General features: G+C 34.3%; 2 protein-coding genes across 2 annotated transcripts; one reads left to right on the plus strand and one right to left on the minus strand.

The window, feature by feature from the left end:
• The first annotated feature begins 1,293 nt into the window (after nt 1-1,293).
• LOC128016036 (replication termination factor 2) lies at nt 1,294-22,125 on the plus strand. The gene is made up of 9 exons (XM_052600352.1): nt 1,294-1,501; nt 2,279-2,373; nt 2,924-3,017; nt 4,149-4,288; nt 5,495-5,573; nt 16,974-17,087; nt 17,383-17,434; nt 19,703-19,774; nt 21,359-22,125. Exons 1-9 carry the CDS (start codon nt 1,433-1,435, stop codon nt 21,556-21,558), a joined length of 915 nt encoding a protein of 304 aa, XP_052456312.1. The 5' UTR covers nt 1,294-1,432; the 3' UTR covers nt 21,559-22,125.
• Nucleotides 8,544-14,166, minus strand: LOC128016035 (beta-1,3-galactosyl-O-glycosyl-glycoprotein beta-1,6-N-acetylglucosaminyltransferase 7). Its single transcript, XM_052600351.1, has 4 exons — nt 13,990-14,166; nt 9,855-10,841; nt 9,612-9,707; nt 8,544-9,166 (listed from the first exon to the last, which is right to left on the minus strand). Exons 2-4 carry the CDS (start codon nt 10,804-10,806, stop codon nt 8,925-8,927), a joined length of 1,290 nt encoding a protein of 429 aa, XP_052456311.1. The 5' UTR covers nt 10,807-10,841; nt 13,990-14,166; the 3' UTR covers nt 8,544-8,924.
• Nucleotides 22,126-22,227: the final 102 nt, after the last annotated feature.

Below are 22,227 nucleotides of genomic sequence, written 5' to 3' on the forward strand. Positions count from 1 at the left end.
CATTAACATTAACACCATATTCATGTTTACACCATGCACTGTAATAAATTATACAGCCACAGTCGTACTTTACATACCGCTGCACAAACTAATGGTCACGCTGATGTGCACATCAATGTTAAACCAATCAGTCGTTCCTGAAGGCACAGGAAATAGACTGTATTAGCACTCACCTCCTCTCCTAAGACAACTTTTAGCTCTCATCCACACGGTTAGACTAAGTGGCCTGTCACTGACCATTTCGATTCATATTCGTTGTCCACAGCGTCAGAATGACCATGAAAATGCAACACACTCAGATAAGAAATTTAGTTCAAGCCATTCCTAAAAGACATTAGTTAGTAAAAGAGGTGAAATAGGGAAATGAACATGCATTTATATAAATACAAGCTTGTTGTATAGCACAAGTTTCTCTTTCAAAAACTATTGTGGTTGTACAGTGATAGCAGATGGAAATAGCTTACTATTTATTCTCAAGGCACTGAATGATCCCCATACTCATTATAGCACATAAAACATTGTGCTTTTTGTTTATTATTGTGCACATTAAACACCACCAAAGGCAGCTGAAGAAAAAAGAAGATTTGGACACGTTTATGTAGTCTTCCTTCCACCTACCAAAAATATGTTGTAAGAATATTTTATAATGTTGCAATGAATTTTTTTTCTTTTCTAAATGTGCTCTGAACATTCAAAACGTGTTATAATAATAATAATAATAATAATAATAATAATAATAATAATAATAATAATAATAATAATAATAATAATAATAATAATAATAATTTTCTTGCATATATGACAGTCAAAGACAATATTCTATTTTCAAGTGGAACATTCTATTTTATTATTTTTCAAACATTATAGGAACTACTTTTGAATGTTCTCTTTTGAGGAATGTCTAACTAAAATGTATAAATAATGTTTATGTGCTAATGTTTTTTTATGATAACTCTGAATGAACATTCCATTTACTGGAAAAATGTTTGTTCATAATTTTGAGAGAACATTGACTGAACGTTTTCTTTTCCCAATTTACCGGTAGCTGGTCTAGTGGTATTCTTCGAAATAGGCTTCCATATAAAAACCATGATACTGTAAACATGAATTTCATTTCAAATAACAATATTTTTAGTATTTTTCTTGGTGTGGTTTTGTGTCAGGATAAATGACTGGTGCACTAAAGAAAAATATTTCTGAAATTATTTTTGTTATTTTTTTTTTTAGCTCCACTTCGCCATCTAGTGGTTGGTGTTGAAACAACATCTACCTGAGGTGTAATGTTTTAACTGCTCTCTAGGCGGCGCTATATGCAAAACAAACGCAGGCTCGCCGCTGACGCTCTTCTTCGAAGCTCCTCGGTTGTTTACAGTTTTCCGTTTAGCTTCAGGTTAAGTTCTCTGATTAAAACCGTTTAAATTGCATTTTCAGCATGGGTTGCGACGGTGGAACCATTCCCAAAAGACACGAACTGGTCAAAGGCCCGAAAAAGGTTGAAAAGGTAAAGACGTCGCGCTAAACGCTTGATTATTAGCATACACTTAGCGTGTAGAATCTTAGCATGTCACTAGCTCGCGAGTTTAACATCTGTTTTGTTTTCTTCAGCTGCTGCAGAATTTCATTAAACTATTCGTGATCGAATGTGTTTTAAATAAGCTTTTATTTTCATGACATAAACATACCGTAGTATTTGGAAATACAGTGATTTCAGTGCCATGGCATATTTCAAAGTATCATAGTATTACTATCTTTACTTTTTAGTATTATTATGATATTTCTTGAGGTTCTATTGAATTTCGTAAAGTATTATTGTTTTGAGTTTGGTCCTCAATACTAAAATGCTATGATGTTATTTATTCGATTGTTTACAAACTCTTGAAAAAAGGGCAATGAGTTTGTGAACATGAAAATAAATACAAATGCACGTTAGGAATTTACACACAAAAAATACATGCACAGGAATAAAAAATAAATATATATACATATATATTTAATGTTAAATATTTTAATAAAAAAAGTATAATATTTATAACTTTTGGAATTTATTTCAGTAAACGTCCAGCTTTGTTTTTTTTTTAATATATTTACTTTTAAAAAATGCATTCATTTTATCTGTATTAAGGCTTATTGTGAATGCATTTAATATTTGAATTAACTGCACTTACTTAAATGCACTAAATATTTTTATGTAGGACCCTCATACACCAGGAAGTTTTGATATATAGTGTTATTATTGTTAATAAATTATTTTTTGTTGTTGTTGTTATTTTCTCTACAGGTGGATAAAACCGCAGAACTTGCTGCTAAATGGAGATATTGTGCATTGAGTCAGGAGAAGCTGAAGCGGCCCATAGTCGCCTGTGAACTGGGCAGGTACATTACACATTACTGTATGTTTGAATTCTAAAAAATGTAAAACGGTTGATATTTATTTATATATTTATAGCAGGGTCAGTGCAACATAATTATTATCAGATGGTCATTATCACAAAATCAAACCCTTCAGGCTGAAACGACCTCTGCTTCATGTCCTGATCGCCTTTATAGGGTTTATTTTGACTGATAATGACTTTCTACCTTAACCTCTGTTCTTAAGATGTACCTTTGTTATTGCATACCCACCATCCATTGTTTAACTGTAGAATCTGAAATTAACTTCCATGAATGGATCCTCACGAAGATGCTCTGCAGTTTTCAATATAGAATTAGAATTATTTTGAATAAGCGTCAATAAGAAAGTCGAATTCATTGCTCTGGTATATTTGACCATGTTTAAATCCATCTGCAGAATTTCACTCGTGATGCATGCATGCATCAATGATTTTCTGTTTTAAAGAATATTATTGTATTGTTTAGTTTGCGTATAGTGAAACTAAGACGATATTTTGCAGTGTATGCATAAAAATGATTTTTCTTCCACCAGACTGTATAACAAAGATGCGATCATTGAGTACTTGTTGGATAAATCAGCGGAGAGGCCGAACTCTGAGGTTGTGGCTCACATCCGTAGCATCAAGGTCAGTAAGCGCTGAAAAATTATGAATGACGTTTCATTGGTTTATACGTTTTTAATGTCATTATTGACTACCTCTACATGCACTCATACTGCAATTATAATATGGCAATTAAACTTTACTATTTAAATGCAATTCTTTGATCAAACTGATTTGATTAAGCTCATAATCGTCATAACCGTAATCACATAAAAAATGTGAATTATGCCAATTTTAATTGCATGTAAAAGGAAGAGAAGTCATGTAAATATCTTACTGCATTGAAGTATTCTGATTATTAGATTTTCATTTTTTTATTTTTTATTTATTTTTGCTGTAATTTTCTTGTATTTTTTTTTTTTTTTTATGTGACCCGTTAAAAAGAAAAATGGCCAAAAGAATAATGACTATCATATATTTTTACCATGATAAAGACGACGGCCACTAAAATGTCATTCAGTGTAACCAAATGTTCGATTTAATATGTGAATCAGAATTTTTAAAGACCCTGGAAAGTTTTTTGAAAATAAACATACATCAATGCAGGTCCTTGAAAGTGCTTGAATTTATTTTGAATTTATTTCAGAAATACAACAAATAGAATATCACATCTCTTTCATATGGCCAAAAATTAATGCAAATAAAAAGAAAAAGCTTTTTTGCACAGTTGTGTTTGACAATGAAATCTGTAACAATGTATCTTAGAATGAAAACACGATGTAACCTCACTCTCACTTTAAATGTGTCCCCACATTGAGTCCTTGAACTTGAACTTAAGTCGCATCAGTCCAAAAATACATCATGATGAGGAGAAAAAAAACATATATAAGTCGCACTGGACTATAAGTCGCATTTATTTAGAACCAAGAGAAAACATTACAGTCTCCAGCCACGAGAGGGCGCTCTATGTCTTCAGTGTAGACTACAGGAGCACTGAGCAGCATAGAGCGCCCTCTGGCGGCTGGAGACGGTAATGTTTTCTATTGATTCATTTCACCTCGGTTCATGTCAAATTAATTTTGATCAATAAGTCGCCGGACCAGCCAAACTATGAAAAACAGTGCGACCTATAGTCTGGAAAATACGGTATATTATTTTCTATAACAATTGTTCTTATAGTTTTAGTTAACTCCATAACTCTGGTGTGTTTGACAGGACGTGAAGGAGCTGAATCTGACAGATAACCCGGCGTGGAAGGGCGAGAGGCGCAACATTAAAGGGGACTGTTATGAGGACATGCACTGCAGCATGTTCATCTGTCCTGTGGTTGGTCTGGAGATGAACGGAAAACACAAGTAAGACCATATCTCTCAGCTCACATGCAATTAGGATTTGGACACTAATGTTGTTGCATAGACCATAGGAGACAAAAAAAAAAAAAAAAACTTTTGCTTACAGTATGTTTAAGTTGTTCATTAGTTAATGCAGTAGGTTTCATAAAATAACAATGATCAATTTCTACAGCATTTATTAGTTTATAAACATACTAATGGTCATTTTTAATTTGTGTTCGTTCATATATTAACCATATTAATTATTCAACTTTAAACAATACATTTTCCGGTATATATAGCAATCAACATTAATCTCCATTAATAAATGCAGTTAAAATATTGTTAATTTTTTAATACTATTTTGAAAATATCAAAATCACAAAAAATTTAATCTAAAACCAGTTCTTCTAGAGCTTTTCTCTGAATTAACGTTTTCTGGTGACACCTTGCATGAAGGCTAAACTTGTTAATATTAGTAAATTACATTGATTTCAACATTTGGTAACACATTTGCAAAATTTAAACCATTACCAGTTATTGAAATTAACCTGAGGTTAACGGCAGTAACTGCACAGTAAGTAGCCCACATTCAATACAAACATAGATGTTACAGACATCAGCATTTAGCTTTTGTTTCTGAATCAGGTTGAAACTACATAGAACTGGCCTTGTGTTAAAAGATTAATTCTAACCATGTGAAATTAAAAGCAATAACTCCATAGTTCTACAATCAAATAACACAGTCAACACATATTCAATAAGATGTTTCTTAATCAGCATTCAATATTTGTTTTAGTTTTTAAATTTGGCTTTAAATTAAAAAAAGGTATTTACCAGTGAAACTAAATAAAAGTGCTATTTAAATAATTTATTCCAAAATGTAACAAAGCAACAAAGATGCAGAGTATTTCATTCATCCAATAATAATAAAAAAATAAAACTATTGGCTCAAATTAAAATTTTTTGATGTGAATCATTACCCTAAAATGTTTTAATTTGATGAATGAAACATTTTTTTCAGTGTGCTGCAGCAGGTGATTGTTAAATTAAATTAAGTCGATGTAATTTTAAGGTAAAATAAAAATAATCATCCTATACAGAACTGACGTGTACTTCTGTCTTTTCAAGCGTGTATGCAAGTTCTACTTCACAAAAAAAAAAAAAAAAAAGGCATTTCAGCTGTTTTTCTGTTGATGTTGGTAATCTCAGTGGGTTTGTTTCCTGCAGGTTTTTGTACCTACAGACCTGTGGGTGTGTTTTCTCAGAACGAGCGCTCAAAGAGGTCAAGACCGAAATCTGTCACAAGGTTGGTCAAGCAGTGTTCTCGATTCTCTTACGTCATTAACATCTCTGTTTCCTGTTCTGGCTCTCATCTCTTCATTTTGTTTTGTGTAGGCGCTTTATTAAACCAGCTATATGTTAATAATCTTCCTGAAACCTTAGACCGTAAATGATCATTTGCATAAGACGTATGTAATTGATTGTTTACTTTATGGAAGATTATGTCCACATAGATGATCTTAGTTAAATGTTGATCCGAGGTAATGGTTTTTAATAGAGCTTAGCGTATTGCTATTCTGTTTGTCTTACTGCAGATTGAGTTTTTAAATAGCACTTTTGTCTGTATGTTTATTTTAATGCACATGCACAGCCTGAACAAGCCAGAAAAAATGTAAAATATTTTACTCTCCTGGCCAAAAGTTTGGAATAACTAGGTTTTTTTGTGTGTGTAAAAAATAAAAAGTCTCTTCTGCTCATCAGTGCAGTGTTTATTTGACCAAAATTGCAGTAACATTGTTAAATGTGATTTTGCAATTTAAAATAACTGTTTCCTATTTGAATATACTGTAAATTGAAGTTCCTGTGATCAAAGCTGGATTTTTAGCATCATTTCTTCAGTCCTCGGAGTCACATGATCTTCAGAAAATACAATTCAAATACATAGTAATGATGATTTTCTTTATTTAAACTTCTATTTTATTTATTTATTTTTTTAATCAAAGAATGAATCAGTTTTGATGATAATAAGAAACATTATAAAACATTTTCCACTAGTAATAATTGATAATGATTGAACATCAAATCAGTATATTAGAATTATTTCATGTGACACTGAATACTGGAGTAATGATGCTGAAAATACAGCTTTGATCACAGCAATACATTTTAATTTAAAACAATTTACAACAGCTATTTTAAGGTGTAAAACAATATCACACTATTACAGTTTTTGCTGTATTTTTGATCAAATAAATGTAGCCTTGGTGAGCAGAATAGACTTCATAACATAAAAACAAATCCTAATTCAAATCTTTTGAACGGTAGAGTATAGGTTAATAGAACTAGTTTAACAAACTGTCAGATTTCTATATAAGAGCTATACTTTCTGTTTGACTCCGTTTACAATAAATGACACTTTCAGATGCTGTACCACAGACATGCATTGGTTTTCTAACTGTAAGACACACTTTCACACACTAGTAGTCACTCACATGTATCTTGTTTGTCGGTTTCAGATGTGGATAATGAGTTATCATCACAGGTGAAGATAAGCTCTGAGTTGAACTCTGGCTGTTTTTCTTTGTCAGCTTCTCTGCTGTGTTTTCAGTTGGACGGAGTTTGACCGTGACTAATGAGTGCACTCAGTAGTGAATCATTAACCTCTCAGTCCCCTGCCTCGGTCTAATTGGTTTCAGGCTCAGCTTGGTGGCTTTTCTCTCTGGTATTTTTCATTTAAGCATTTAGGGTGGAAATAGGGAAACTTTTAGCATTAATGAGTCAGACGGCAGCATGGTGTGCTGTGCTTGCATGGACAAACATTCAGTACTATTTGAAAATAGTATATAAACCTTTAATGATTATCCATTTCCAAGCAACTATTTAACTATTCTTGGTTCTGTTAATCATAGCTTGTGGTTATGTATTGTGTTACATGCATCTAGGTTTTGATTTTGTATTTTTCATTCTGTCTTTAACAGCAGGGAAAGCTGATTAGATTGGAAGCTTCAACATGTTTTTTTTTTTTGCAGTATTGTTTAGAACAGAGGTGCTTAAATCATTTCATCAAACATGTGGTCCATGAGCCAAAATAAGTATTAAAATGTATTTATTACAGTTTTTACATAACTGTAAAAAATATTTTTTTTAATCAGATTTAATCAAATTTTTAACGATTCAATTCAAAATAAATAAACACAGAAAATATAAATATTTTTTCTTTCATATACTAAGATATCTTTTGCATGCGAGTTGTGCTTGCTCACCTGGTTTCCATCCACCAGGTGAAAATGATTATAAAGAAGAAACACATCTCTCCTCAGAAACACATGAATTGAGAAAACATTTATGTCTCTGTTTGCAAAAGGATGACACGTGAATGTCAGTGTACACCGTCAGCTGTAGTGCCACTTTGAATAAATGGCTAATAGTGGTCATTATGTAAATGTCTTATAAAAATAAGAAATGAATGAATGTTCCTCTGTCTTTGTCAAATAATTTACATTGTTGTTAGCAGATATTTTTTTCTATCCACGTTACTAAAGAGTCACATTTATTAAGATCACAGTGGAAATGAAAGTGCTTGATGTGTTCGGTTGGGGTTTCAACGATTCAATCCAGTTGACTAAAGCACAGAGACTACAGAATATGATCAGTGTTGAAATCACAATTGACTTGAGCAGATGTTCATGTTTTCATGAACATTTAAAAATTAATAATATATGGCATACATTATAAAAGTATTATAATGACATGCCATAATGATGGTCCCTAAACATGCGAGTAAGGATTGGCTTTGTACGTAAAAAATAAAATCACAATATTTTCAAAATGTTTGGTCAGTTACTGTGTATATCACAGGATAGCACCCTTTGACTGTTTTTAACAAAGTATTATTTATAATAATATATTACCTCAAAATGTGTGTGTGTGTGTGTGTGTGTGTGTGTGTGCGCGCGCGCGCGCGTGTGTGTGTATATATTGCATCCAAAATATGTTTTTGTATAGAGAGAGAGAGAGAGAGGGTATATATATATATATATACACACACACACACACACACACACACATATATATATATTTGTGCACACATTATGTAAACAAAAACTTTTATTTTGGATGTGATGAATTGTTGAATGTGTCTGTGTGCGTATATATATATATATATATATATATATATATATATATATATATATGTATATGTGTGTGTGTGTGTGTGTGTGTGTGTGTATACTAATATTTTTATTTTTTATCATTTTAGAACAAATTGAAATGGCAGTTTTTGTTGTATCTTGGACCTGGCCAAGGATTGCAATGCCTTCATTCTTTATTATCTTTCCATTTGAAACAATGCATTATGCTGCAGTTAATAAATACAAATAAATACAAATTACGATTACTATCAGTGCAACACTCACATAACAATCAGCAACAACAAATTTGCTCCGTAAAGCAGAAAATGTTCCATTGAGGTCTCTATTGTTTCTTCCTTCATGTCTGCTGTGTCCATGAGAGATTGCAGTTTGAAGTCAAGAGGAACTAGTGCTTACTGATCTCACACGTCATCAAGTGATGTTCGTGATGAAGGCTTTTCAGTATGCAGAAGTTGACAAGTCTGTAAATGGTGTGAATTTCCCTTCTCATGGTTGATTGCCCAGAATCAGTCGTCTGGTTTTGAAATGAGTGTGCTGTTGATGACTTTAACCTCTGTGGTGAGACGCCATGATGGTTGAATGGGAACCATGGCGTGCTGGAGAACTTTATGCCGATGCCACAGTTCCAGACAATGCAGGGCTTCTGGGAAACTTGCGGTCTCAAATTTATTTGCGAACATGTTCTCACTTTCGATAAGCCATTGTAAGTCACCAATCCCGTAAACGCAGATATCTCTGATGTATCGCCCTATAGAAACAAACACAATGGTTTTTGTATCCACAAACACAAGATCCTGTATTTGCATGAAAATAAAGCCCGTTGTTAGGAACATGTTTTATGACTTGATTGGCACAGTCTTAATTAAATGCAGTATTTTAATCAAGAGCTGTAATATCCAGCTTTATATTAACAGGGTATCTGTGTATCTCATAAAATCTTAATTCACCCCTTCTAAATAATTAAGGCCTTGTTTCAAAGCCGAAAGTCTTTAATTCATAAAGGCATTGCATTAAATTTTGCATAAAAGCATTACATTTACCTTCATAAAACCTGCAGAATCCCTGAATAAACTTAATATTGTATACTAAAAATAATGTTGGTTCTGTGACAGATTGCTGTGGATGAACCTTTGGATACAATTATCCGCTAAATGCATAAATGTCAGTGTAAAATGTATTAAAAGGTCTCGTACCTTTACAGCCCTGGTGTGCTGTACCTTCTTGGTCCTTCCATTTGATTGCACGAACGTTACCTTGCCATTCGCCTTCGACATAACTGCCAGGTGCTTCTGAATAAACATGCAAAACCAATTTTATGATTGGCGGACCACATGCTTCTGAGCAGTTGCTATCATGCTTAATCACTGACTTGAACTAACAGAGTCATATTGTGTTTAAAAGGCAACCATATGCTTGATCATTGTGTTCGGACTTACCCTTCATGTGATTTAGAGTCACCCAGTAATGCTCATCAGGGCTGAAGGTGTCTCTAGACCACTCCAGCAAGTCTTTGGCCAACTTGTCTGTGAGGACAAACTCCACAAACGGTCTCGTCAAGGAGTAATAAGCAGTCCCGAAGTAAATTGTTAGGTTGTGAGGAGGTGGTCCCTTCTTTTGACCCTTGCCTTTTGGTGCAACATGGGTGCCTTTTACCTCCTCGTACTGAAACTGAGTCCTGTGCTTCATAGTGGGTGGCTGCTTGATTCCCGGCGTAATGTTCCTGTCTTTCCATTCGGGTCCTTGCATGTATCGGACTAGCTCCAGGTTGGTCTGGATTGGGAAGTCCTGGCCGCACAGATTTATAACTCTTTTCCATTTTGTTGGAGACTTCACCAGGTCCTTCATGCAGTTGATATCAGCCTGCAGACGGGAGAAGCCAGCGTAAGTCACGTTTACATTGACGGACACCACAAAGACGTTCGGGAAGCATCCAACTAGGTTTCGGATGCTTGTCTTGTATTCTTCCGCCGCTTTAGCGTCTATGTGAATGCAGTACACATTCTGCGGAGCGTAAATGGCTCTCAGTAGCCGCACAAATGTTTCCAGCTCTTTGTGGATGGTGATTATGAAAGCCAAAGGGAAGTCTTCTTCTTCTTTGCTCAATGGCTCCATGATAAAGTGCAGATCTGACTGCAATAGAGTGCAGTTTGCGTCCGGTTTGGTCTCATAGCTGAAGTTCTTATGGTCTTTTTGCTGCCATGTAAACCCGGGGGTCGCAGGTGGTAGTATGTCACAGCTTTCGGGTGCTGGTGTGGTTTGGCTGCTCCAGTCAGTGAATGGAAGAGAGATTTTGGGTATTTTTGCGTTCAGGTAGATGGCAGAACATATTAAGACGCAGACTACAAGGCAGACGAGAAAACTGCACTTGGTGTTCTCAAGCTGGACCATAATAGTCCAGCATCTGAAAAGCAGCTATAGACCTCCTGAAACAGAGAAGATAAGGAAAAAAAATAAGAGAGAAACTTATCTCAGCATGGTGAATTACTCAAATATACATTCCCCTTTCTGTCAATCATTAAATAAGCATATCAGCCATTTACAGAGACTAAGCTTGATAATGTATTTGATGATAAAGAAGTCTGTTATGCTCATCACAGCTGCATTTTTTTGATTAAATATACAGTAAAAACAGTAATAATCTGAAATATTTTTACAATTTAAATTAGGTGTTTTTTATGTGAATATATTGTAAAATGTAATTTATTCCTGTGATGCACAGCTAAATTTTCAGCATAATTACTCCACTCTTCAGTGTCACATGATCTTCAGAAATCATTCTGAAATTCTGATTTGCTGCTCAAGAAACATTTCTGATTATTATCAATGTTGAAAACAGTTGTGCTGCTTCATAAATTGGTGAAAACTTGATTTTTTACGAATCGAAGGGTTAAAAGAACAGCTTTTATTTGTAACATAAATGTGTTTACTGTCTTTACTGGCACTTTTGATTAATTAAATGCATTATTGATCAATAAAAATATTAATTTCTTTCAAAAAGAAAATATATATTTGTAAACTTTTCAGTTTAAATAATACACATTTTAATAACATTTGTTATTAAATAATTTCTGTGCTTTAAAACACAAGTCACATTTATTTATTTATTTTTGGTAATCAATATCACACAATCATTAATTAGACATTAAGTGTAACACTTTACAATAAGTATTAACAGTAGTTAATTGCATTAGATATCATGGACTAGTAATTTAATTTAACTAGTAATAGTAGTACATTCAAAATGCAATGTATTAATTTAATTTATACAAATATAATGTTACTAATATATAGAAGTTAACTTAAACTAATATTACTGAGTGCTGTAAAGGTATTGTTAATTATTTTATTTTAGCTCATTTCAAACTTCTAGATGTTTAAAATACTCAATAAAATGATCAATAATACAAAGGTGGCTCATGTCATTACATTAAACTCCAGAGCAGTTTTAGAGCACATGTTTTGGGTGGCTCCATCTTAGCTGTGTTGTGAAATCATGGACAGAAGTTTTCATATCACTACATGCATAGATAAACATCTGCAGTATTTTTGTACGGGGTGTTTCCGTTACTCAGGAGCATTTTTTGACTTTCATAATGACGCATTATGGTGTGGTCCCTATCAGTGATGCACGGGTTGATCCAAAATGAGCAGGTGCCTACGGTCGCCCGCGGTTATGAGTCAAAAATATTTTTAATGCTATTCGGGTCGTGGTCGGTCGGGTCCTTTGAAATAAAAATGCCAATTTAACCTTTGTCATTTATATAGTACTAGACACATTTTTGAAATACATAGGCCTACACTTTATTGGCTGAATAACTGGCATGAAGCTGACGCACGAGCTCAGTCTGCATGTAGAGATGGAGGCGGCAAAGAAGACTGCATGGTGAGCAACGGCGCTGTTTTTGGAAAAAACGTGATTTTGACGACTTCATTAAGTTTTGTTTTATAGAAAACTCTTTTTAAGAGATTTTCGTTTTGTATAAATTGCATCTTAATTTTGATCAATGTTTTATCAATCAGTTGCCCGTATTTAATAAATAAGAAGCAAATATATAGCCTAGCAGACAATGTAATAAGGCGCTAGCACGATCACTTGCATTGCATTTGAACTAAACGCAGTGTGTGCATCACATATTTGAGAAATATAGGCTATATTCAAAATATTCAAACCAAAATAAATGGGCTACTCTCTGATGATGTAATCCATATGAAATTTGCATTTCTTATAATTTTTTTATAATTCTTGACAAAATTATAATATATTAAGGTTTTTTTTTTGTTTTTTTTTGCCTAGTTAGCTTTGCCTACGTTCCTATGGCCCAATGACGCTATGATGAGCATGTGCTGCTTTTAAAAAATGCGGGTCGGGTGCAATATTTTATTGACATTTTTCCGCGGTCCGAGTTGCGGGCGGGTTAGTTGAAAACGTTGGGTGGGTGCGTGTTATTAATACATTGACCCGGCATCACTGGTCCCTATCACCGTTTGCCTTCCCATCTCTATAAGGCTACAAACGTCTTTTCCCACCTGGATGTAACTCTGTTGTGTCACTCTTTTCTAAGCGTAGCAACCCTTGGGTTTCCTTTTAATTGCACCCCATAGAGATGTGTTCACTGCTGGGGGTCCCAGTTGCTGGACACAAATGAGCTTTGGAGATCAGTTTTAACACAAGTCGTTTAATGAACCCTCAGAGATTTATAAAACATGCTGACATTTTCACCTTAAAGAATGAAAAGCACACACTGTTCTATATAATAATAATAATAATATGTGACCTGTTATTTATTGTTTGGCTCGAGTTGTCAAGTTGCAGTTAAATGTGATTTGCATATCCTGTGCAATGAAGCTCGCCTCGTTTGTCTCTAGCACGCGCACACACACACACACACACGTGCCATATGCACGGGGAAAAGACATGTTTAGAATCGATTCCATTTAGTAATAAACACATGTGCTACTTTTACCACAGTGGAAAATTGTACATCAAGGATTTTTCTAAAATGCAGAAAACGTAATATTCCTCAGATAACATCATCAACACATAAAGATATAATGAGCACAATGCATTTTCATACTTGTGTGTGACCTGTGCCATGTATGCCAGATCTCACATGTGATCATCTGTGTTACACAATGGTAAAGGCAGCTATTTTCCCATTGTAATACATTTTACATGAAGCAAAGTAAATGACTGTTTCATGGCTAGTAGGAAATCTGACTTCATTTAAAACCCTGTGCATGTTGAATAGAAAACCTCCTGAGCTTTAGTGCATATGCTTTCATTGGTGATAAAATCTCAGTGCCATTACATAGGTCTGTGTTGAAAAAGAGATTCATTTCTGTAGTCGTTAGCTAGCAAATGAACTTCTTAAACACCTGCTAAGATAACAAATGCGTCAAACATCAGGCTTCAAAAGCAACAGATTAGTAACGCAAACATTGCCCTGATGGAGGAAACTCTTTTTCTACTAAGAGTCGATAACCAGCCTTCTTTAAACATTTTACATGGTTTTGGTTTTCTGAAGTGCATCAGGCGCAGCTCAATAAATCCCCGAGTCAGAGTGTGCTTACCTTTCAGCTCAAGCCGTTCCCTCTCCAGTAAATGAGCAATGGGGTTAAACATTCACAAACGCACTGACATCCACATGACCTCTGTCTAAACGGCTCCTCCGTCGAGCGCTGGCTATCAGTGCGTCTGCCTTTCTGTGAGAGAGTGAAACTGCTGTGAGCTTGTTGTTGCTGTAATGACCTCCCACGACTGGGGCTTAGCTGCTTGGGAACAGGAGGAGCATGAGAGGTGAAAAATGATTGGTCCAGTTCATGCTGTAATTTGCACCTCTTTTGCTCTTAGTCTTTCATCTTTAGCACAGTGTCTAACCAGTTCCGTAACCTATTATATTCATCAGAACTGGTTAGATGTTTTCACATGGTTTCAGGTTTGCTTTTGACAATAGCACTGGGGAATTAAATTTGTAAATGAATACTTGCCAATTCTCTCATTCTTTTGTCATGTTTTATGCTATTTGCATTTTGAGTGTGAATAAGGTCAAGCTTCAGTAATAACACAAAGGCTAAAAATGTAGCAGGTCATGTATAGCAAGTTACATTTTTAATGTTCAGTAATGCGCAATCAGGAATTGATGCACAATATGATCAGGAATTTGGGAATTGGTTAATAACTGATTCAGTTTCAAAACAAATAGGTGTTGTCATGCATTAAATAAAAATTCTGACTTCATGTAATCACCTTAGAATGTGTCACAATCCATGAACAGTATCTTTATGTATATAACAGACCAAAAATTTACATTTTTATTGCAAATATTATTTTTAAATATGCTATAATGTGCATTGAAGAAATTGTGCACAATCAGATCAGAAGTGTGCATTAAGGAATTTCAAATTGATTCGATTAAAAAAAAAAATTAACAAATAGTTGCTATATTGCATAAAAATGCAATTTTGTCATCATTTAGTCATTTATTTTGATCATTCACATTTGGAATGTGAACAAGGAAATTTAATTTAATGTGACCAGACCTAAAATTGAGATATATGTAGTTTTTGTTTTTTAATAATGTGCATCATAAGATCTAAAATGTGTTAATTCAGTTACAGTTAGCATTTAAATATGGTTTCAGTTTACAGTTGACTAATAATGGTCCTTTCCTGTTAACGAATGGCTTTCATCATTTGCAGTTTGAATGTGATCAAAGACAGTCAAGCTTCAAAAATAACACAATAAGCTTGGTAAAAATAACTACTTTAACAGTCCACAAAAATGCAGTTTTTATAAGCAACCGACAAGAAAGTTATTTTTTTTATTGCAATCTTTTTTTTTATTTTTAAATCATGTGCATTAAGAAAATTGTGCATTTTGATTTCGTGTTAACTTCAAAGCATCAACCAGATTTGTTAATTTTTGCTTAGTAGATGCTGCAGCTTCGTTTCTCTGCCTGCTTTGCAGATAAATATGATTGCAGATGCATCAGCTCCTTGTTTCTTCCCACTTGAGCGCAGAGATTGAAGGGAACTTGCTGAGCCCGAGGGACGGGGGTCTGTGTTTGCTGATGAGCGAGAGAGATCAGTGCTCTTGTGTACGCAGGATAATAGCTGCTGCTGAATGCCTGACATTTGTGTGTGTGTTTGGCTTTCAGTAAACTTCATCATCGTTGCAACATTTTTTCTGCTTTCCAGGCTAAGCCGTCATACCCGCTTTATAACCTGTTTTGTGACGCATTAACAATTATCTGGTTTGTGCACTTTGCTTTCAGATAGTTTTTTAGTTAATTGGTAATTTCAACTATTTTCTGACATTTTAACAAAGCTCTGATTTATTTGTTTTACAATTGTGGTCACATCATATTTCCCATACTTAAAATTAAATTAAATTAAAAATTACGTTTATGCATTTAGCAGACGCTTTTATCCAAAATGACTTACAGTGCATTCAGGCTATCAATTTTTACCTATCATGTCCTACCATACTTGCATTGTGTGTTATCATAGATTTGATGACTTTGCTACACATTTAATTAAATTTTGAAGCATAAAAACATACTCTAATAATACTTTAACATATTTACTACATATTTACTTATATAAAATGTTTTTTTTTTTTTTTTTTTTTTTGTAGTAATGTGCTAATATATTAGCAATTTCTTTCTGATTTTTTTAATTTGTAAGGTTTTTTTACTTAATTTTTTTTTTTTCAGTGTAGTGTGGACAATAGTCATAATTGAGTCTAAACTTAACTAGTAGTATACATTTTTTCAAACTTGGTAAAGACATATAGGTTACATCTGCTTCCAGTGAAGCTGTATTATCTCAAGCCTTGTTTAATCTTATGGACGGGCGTTTAAAAGAAAAAAAAATTTGCATTTCGAATATTTGGGTTCATAAAAAATGAATCTTCAAATATCCAATTATTTAAACGAGGTTTCATGAGAAAGACATTTTTTTTAAAACATAATTTTTGACCCAATTTCTGAGCAATATTATCAGGCTACATTCACAACAAGCTTATTAATTATTTGTGTTTTATGTGTTTTTTTTTGTTTTTGTTTTTTTCCATTTGAAAACATTAAACAATGTCCACACAAAAACATTTTTCACGGGAAAAAAGCATTCAGCACAGAGCGAATGGAAAACGTGTATAAAGCATGTACATATACACTTGAGTCGGCATATGGTTATCGTGTTAGTATTGTTTCACATGTTCTACACGCATGTACATCAACAAGAATGGGTGGAAGTCGGCTCCCTGTGCATTTGTGTGTTTAGCCAGCTGAAAGCGCTTCTGAAAATGCTTGCATATGAATAATATCTTCTCCTTTCTCGTTCAGACGTAGTACTGTAAGATGATGGGTCAATCATGAACGATTTGTTTATTGCATCTGTTAGTTGAATTATCTTTGACTGACTTGTTCAGAATATGATCAAGATTGTGTAGATGTGTTCGGGGAATTCGGCTGTTCAAAGTAACATTTAAAGCCAGTTGAATGAAATGACTTTGTTCTTGTGTTTTTTTTTTTTTTATATATATATATATATAGTGTGGAGATCCTTTCCAAGAAGACGACCTTGTGATGCTGAATGGGACTAAAGAGGAGGTGGAGAAGCTACAGAGGGCCATGGAGGAGCGCCGGTCAAAGGCTAAAACTGCAAAAGTAAACCGATGTCTTGCTGGTGTAGAATTGCAAAGTCTTTGAGATGTGGGATGGAAGCTATGAATGAAAACTCAACTACCAGTTGAAGAAAAGTCCTTTACCGTAATTTATAAGAGATGACAAAATTAATGTGCAACCTGACCTTACTGAATAAGCAAAAAGACGCTTTCACTTCCTTTCTTTCTTTCTTTCACATTCTTTCTTTCTTTCAGTTCCACGTTATTTTATTTCATGTGATTCCAGACGTTTTTCACAACACATTTCATGTAAGGCTTTTCTTTTCTTTTTTTGGCAGAAATCAAAGAAGAGCAAAGATACTAAAGTCTCCAAGGCGCAGGATTCAACAGGTACAGTAACATTTAAGAGTTGCATTATAAATCACATGAAAGTTTCTGAACAGTGAGTATTTCTTGTGACATGCTTCATCCGTAGCTTCAGCACTGGTTCACCCAGGAATGAAAACTGCGTGTCATTTACTCACCCTCATATCATTCCAAGCCCTTGGTTATTTCCTCTGTGGAACACAGATAGAGAACAGAGACAGGAGATTTGTCAAAGCTGTCAAACTTCTGTTGTGTCACAAACAGTCAAAAAGATTGAATGCCACCAACTCTCTGTGATGTAAGATATTGAAGAATGCAAAGCTTTTATTGTGAGCCTGACAGACCAGTTTAATTTAGTATCATTTATGCACTTTGTATTCATATTATGAATAAGCTTTTAGGTTTAGATGTTTTTTTTTTCTTTAGCAATTTTATTAGTTTGTTTTGCCATTGATTATTTTCTTATTATTATTATTTATTGATTTTTTTTTTTTTCTGATATTTCTGATATTTCTGTTTTATTTTATTTCAGCTTCATTTCAATTAACACAAATATTTGTAAAGGTTTAGTTAACAAAACCGTGAAAAAATTGTGAAAGAGAGGAAGATTTTCAGGGAATAATGACTCATTTTGCTCTGTTCTTGACAGAAAAACTGACTTGCCTTTATAAGACTGGAGATATAGTGCACGAGCATATGAGCTGCTTTTGAGATGCTGTCTGATCCATTTTAAAGCTTGTTATACAGCACTTCAGTTCTGTTTTAAATCTCAGTTCATTGTTTGAGCTGTTGAGTCTCTAAAGAGAGATTAGGAGGCTTTTTCTAGGTAGAAGAATGTTTAGTTTAGCCTTACAGACGTGATTCCTGTGGGTGGGTGTTTCTGTATGTTTCCATATGCACATATTGTGTCACCCAAGTTGTACTTTTCCAGTAGAAGCTTCATTTGTCTTTTAATGATGTTTTCAAACATTCACATTAAGTTACGAAAACATTCTCTGAACGTTCAAAATGTAACGTGAATCTAAATTTTCAAATGTTACTTTTAAATGTTCAATGAACGTTCTAAAAAAAGTAACATTTAAAAAAGTGTTACATGTATGTCCAGCTGAAACGTTTCAAGATAGAAATAACATTCTGTTCTTAAGAAGGTTGTACCGGCTTTACCGGCAGTTCATCAACACAACTTTTTTTAAAAGATTACGAGTGTCTTTAGAAAGACAAGAGAAGCAAGTAGACGTGCATATCGAACAGTGTTAGATTATAAAGAACTCATAATTAAAGATGTTACCGATTCACAAGTGTGTAGCTTGACCAATATAAAGCTTGTGATGAAAGTCTGCTTTTTGAGTCAGACACTAGACAAGACACTATGAAAATGTTGAATATAGTTTACACGTACACAAAAATCCCCCAAAAAAGCCCCATAGAAAGTGCATTGAAGTGTGTCAGGTAGAAATGTTCCGTTTTGTGTAGAAATGACGGACAGGCGTTATCAGTTCAGGACTAAATGTCAATATTCACTGAAGTTTGAATCTACCCTTGTAGTATTGCTTCAGTATGAATCAGGCTAAAGTAAAGTTGACATGTGATCATCCGTGAGATAATGACAGATCAGCTGATGTGACATAGTTCATTCAAAACTGACAGAACACACTGACATAATACAAATTGAATTAAAACCTGATTTTGTCATCAGATTTCTTGCATCTACAGCAGTGATTCTCAGTGGTCAGCTATAAACTGTTTAAAGGAAAATAAAGCGTTTCTGGGTTTTTGCTGTATTTGAAGTGTTCCTCTGGAGACTGTCAGGTAGCTCAGAAATGGAGAAACCGCACTGACTGCATTCAGTGCAGTTCATACATGTGCTGTGCCATGGTTCATGTTTGCTTTCTGATTGTACATTAACTAATGAGCTGTTAAACATTACATGATATGAGCTGGATTATCAATAAGCTTTTGTAAATTCATATACACTTATTTTGAAATGGTTATGCATTTTTTGAACATTTAATGTGAGCTGCATGTAGAAATAATTCAAACAAAATGTTTAAAAATAAAAATAAAAACTTTATTTAAAAAATTATTACAGACTATATAGACATTAACAACTTCAATTTTAAAATGAGTATGATACAAATTTTTTTTTAAAAATATCAATAAAAACTTCAGTAGTATCTCAGTGATCGTAAAGTAAATAACACCGGTTTGAACTTCTCAATGATGGTTGAACGACTAATTGTAGTACTTTATTAAAATAGTAAAACTCCTAAATATTGTCTTCCTTTTCTCTAGTAACGGCAGGAAGCTGTGACGCCTCAGAGACTAAACTGACATCACTGAATGGAGAAAGCAGCAGTGATTCAGGTATCCCAGCATGCCAGAGTACCGGAGGGCTAGGTTTACATGTGGAATTGAACTATATGTGAATGTTTTTGAGAGCACAATCATATCAGTGTTTTTTTCTTTCATAAATGCAAGTGGTTGCGATGTATTTCGTAATTTTGTAAAAAAGGGAAACTGCACTGGAAATATGATGCAATTTCAAAGAGAAGTGTATTGCTGCATGGTCAGGTCATGTGAAACAGACATTGCATACTAGTTCACACACTGTTTTAAAATGGTAGGCTCGATGCATACTGTGCACTGTGTGGTCAGCAGTTTATTGTAGTATTTCATTGCGACAGTAGATGGCAGCAGATGTCTTCAGTGTCACATGATTTTCAGAAATCATTCTGATATACTGATTTACTGCTCAAGAAACTTTTCTGATTATTATTGTCATGCTACTGAATATTTTTTTAAGAAGCTGTGTTTATTCAGGATTATTTGAGAACAATTTACTCGAAATAGAAGTCTTTTACTGTTATTTTCCAATTTTGAATGGCAGTACATTTAAATATAATATGCATTTAAGTACACATCATGCAAATGTGAAAGCATAAGTCCTCAATAATATCAGCTTGAAAAATATAACACAAAATATCTTACTGGCCATCACTATCTGCAAGCCACACGAGATATTAACAAGCAAATTAATTTCCCCCAATGTCATGTCATTTAAGGACATTGTTAGGCTTCTATATTGTCTTGTTCTGAAAAAAGAGATGGACTATATTCTAGAAAGACTTTAAAATAAGTTAATAATACTTTAAAATAACATTATAAACATTTGCAATGACATATTAAGAGGACAGTCGTACAGAACTGTGATTAGGGTCAGTGTAACATCACATCCTGAAATGTACTCACACTCTGGCCATCCGAGATGAAGAGGAGTTTGTTTCTTCATCAGGTTTGGAGAAATGTAGCATTGCATCAGTGTCTCATCAATGGATGCTCTGCAGTGAATGGGTGCCGTCAGAATGAGAGTCCAAACAGCTGATTAAAGCATCACAATAATCCACAGCACTCCAGTCCATTAATATCTGGAAAAGATCAAAGCTGTGTGTTTGTGAGAAACAAACATCAAAATCCAGCCACATATTTGTTTGAACCGGTTCTTGGACAGTTTTGGCTTGTAAACGGCTCTTGATCTGTGCAGATTTCTCTCCCGATTCAGACCAGATGACTTTTTCAGTGGAATAAGCAGTATTATGTATGGAGTATTTTATCCAGAAGCAGCGGTTTGAAGTTAAACGTCTTAATGATGGATTTGTTTCAGCTTTTGTCTTCTCCTGATGGACCTGGAGTGCTGTGGATTATTGTGATGTTTTTATCAGCTGTCTGGACTCTCATTCTGATGGCACCCATTCACTGCAGAGGATCCTTTGATGCACTGCTGCATTGCTCCAAATCTGCTCCAATGAAGAAACTCATCGGTTTTCAAAAAAATTAAAATTTTGGTTAAACCATTCCTTTAAAAATGGATGTTAAAGATCAGTCTGCTCCAGGAGAAGTCATGCATCCAGTTCAATCACTCCAGTGTCTTTTTTTTTTCTTTTTTCGCAGCTCCAGGACCATCTACATCTGGAGAGTGCTCTAAGACATTAAAGGCCCCCCTGGGTCCCGTCATTGGCAGTAAGAGATCAATCCAGGACATGAAGGACAAATCTGAAACCTTCAAGTCACTCTTCACCTCCCACAGCTCGGCCAAACGTACCAAAGACCAGATATCCAACTGGGTCACACACACACCTTACCACTTTTGAGTGCGTTCCTCTTAGTGAAGCTCGCTCTGTAGTGGTCTGGCTTTGGAGGAGCAAAATTAATGCATTGTATTAACCTTTTTCTTTTTCAACATTGCATCCTTTATAAGATTATCTTAATTTAGTTGCATGCATAAGAGTTCAGTAAACTCATGTTGGCTTGAGTGATACAATTTTGGACTGGATGGTATGATTTATTAAGGTTTAAACATGAGCTGTATTGCAGTAAAAACACATTTAAAGGCTGATATCTTTGTACGTTGTAATTATTGTGCGTTTCACAGTATTCATAGAAATAGCTACAGTAGTTATACAGTGTGCTTTTAAACATGCATTATTTGTGAACACAGTAAAAGTCCGATCTGGGAGAAATCCTGCACTGTTGTTGGATATGTGTTAGTAATAATCATCAATACTGCTTTTGTCCACAGGGCGGCAGTAGATGTCTATGAATAAGCGCTGCCTCAGTCTAACAGTATTAGATCTGATGTAGTTATCCGTTTCCTGACTTTTCGCAGTCTGTTATGTTCATCTGACAGGTGCATAAATAAAATCCAGACTCTACAGTTTCTTTTATGTGTCTTAATTCCTGAGTGCGTGAGAAAGCATGAGAAATGCATGCTCGAAATGTCAAACTTGAATTACTCACTGAATCAGAATTGTGTGCTACAT

The sequence above is a fragment of the Carassius gibelio genome, chromosome A6 (assembly GCF_023724105.1).
Source record: "Carassius gibelio isolate Cgi1373 ecotype wild population from Czech Republic chromosome A6, carGib1.2-hapl.c, whole genome shotgun sequence".
Lineage (NCBI taxonomy): Eukaryota > Metazoa > Chordata > Actinopteri > Cypriniformes > Cyprinidae > Carassius > Carassius gibelio.

Bases quoted from the DNA above. Each gene is read 5' to 3' on its own strand.
- LOC128016036 (XM_052600352.1), top strand. From the start codon at position 1,433: ATGGGTTGCGACGGTGGAACCATTCCCAAAAGACACGAACTGGTCAAA. The intron at 2,374-2,923 runs GTACATTACACA...TTCTTCCACCAG, and splicing joins GTCGCCTGTGAACTGGGCAG to ACTGTATAACAAAGATGCGA. The intron at 5,574-16,973 runs GTTGGTCAAGCA...ATATATATATAG, and splicing joins AGACCGAAATCTGTCACAAG to TGTGGAGATCCTTTCCAAGA.
- LOC128016035 (XM_052600351.1), bottom strand. From the start codon at position 10,806: ATGGTCCAGCTTGAGAACACCAAGTGCAGTTTTCTCGTCTGCCTTGTA. The intron at 9,708-9,854 runs GTAAGTCCGAAC...ATGTTTATTCAG, and splicing joins GACTCTAAATCACATGAAGG to AAGCACCTGGCAGTTATGTC. The intron at 9,167-9,611 runs GTACGAGACCTT...TTGTTTCTATAG, and splicing joins AGCACACCAGGGCTGTAAAG to GGCGATACATCAGAGATATC.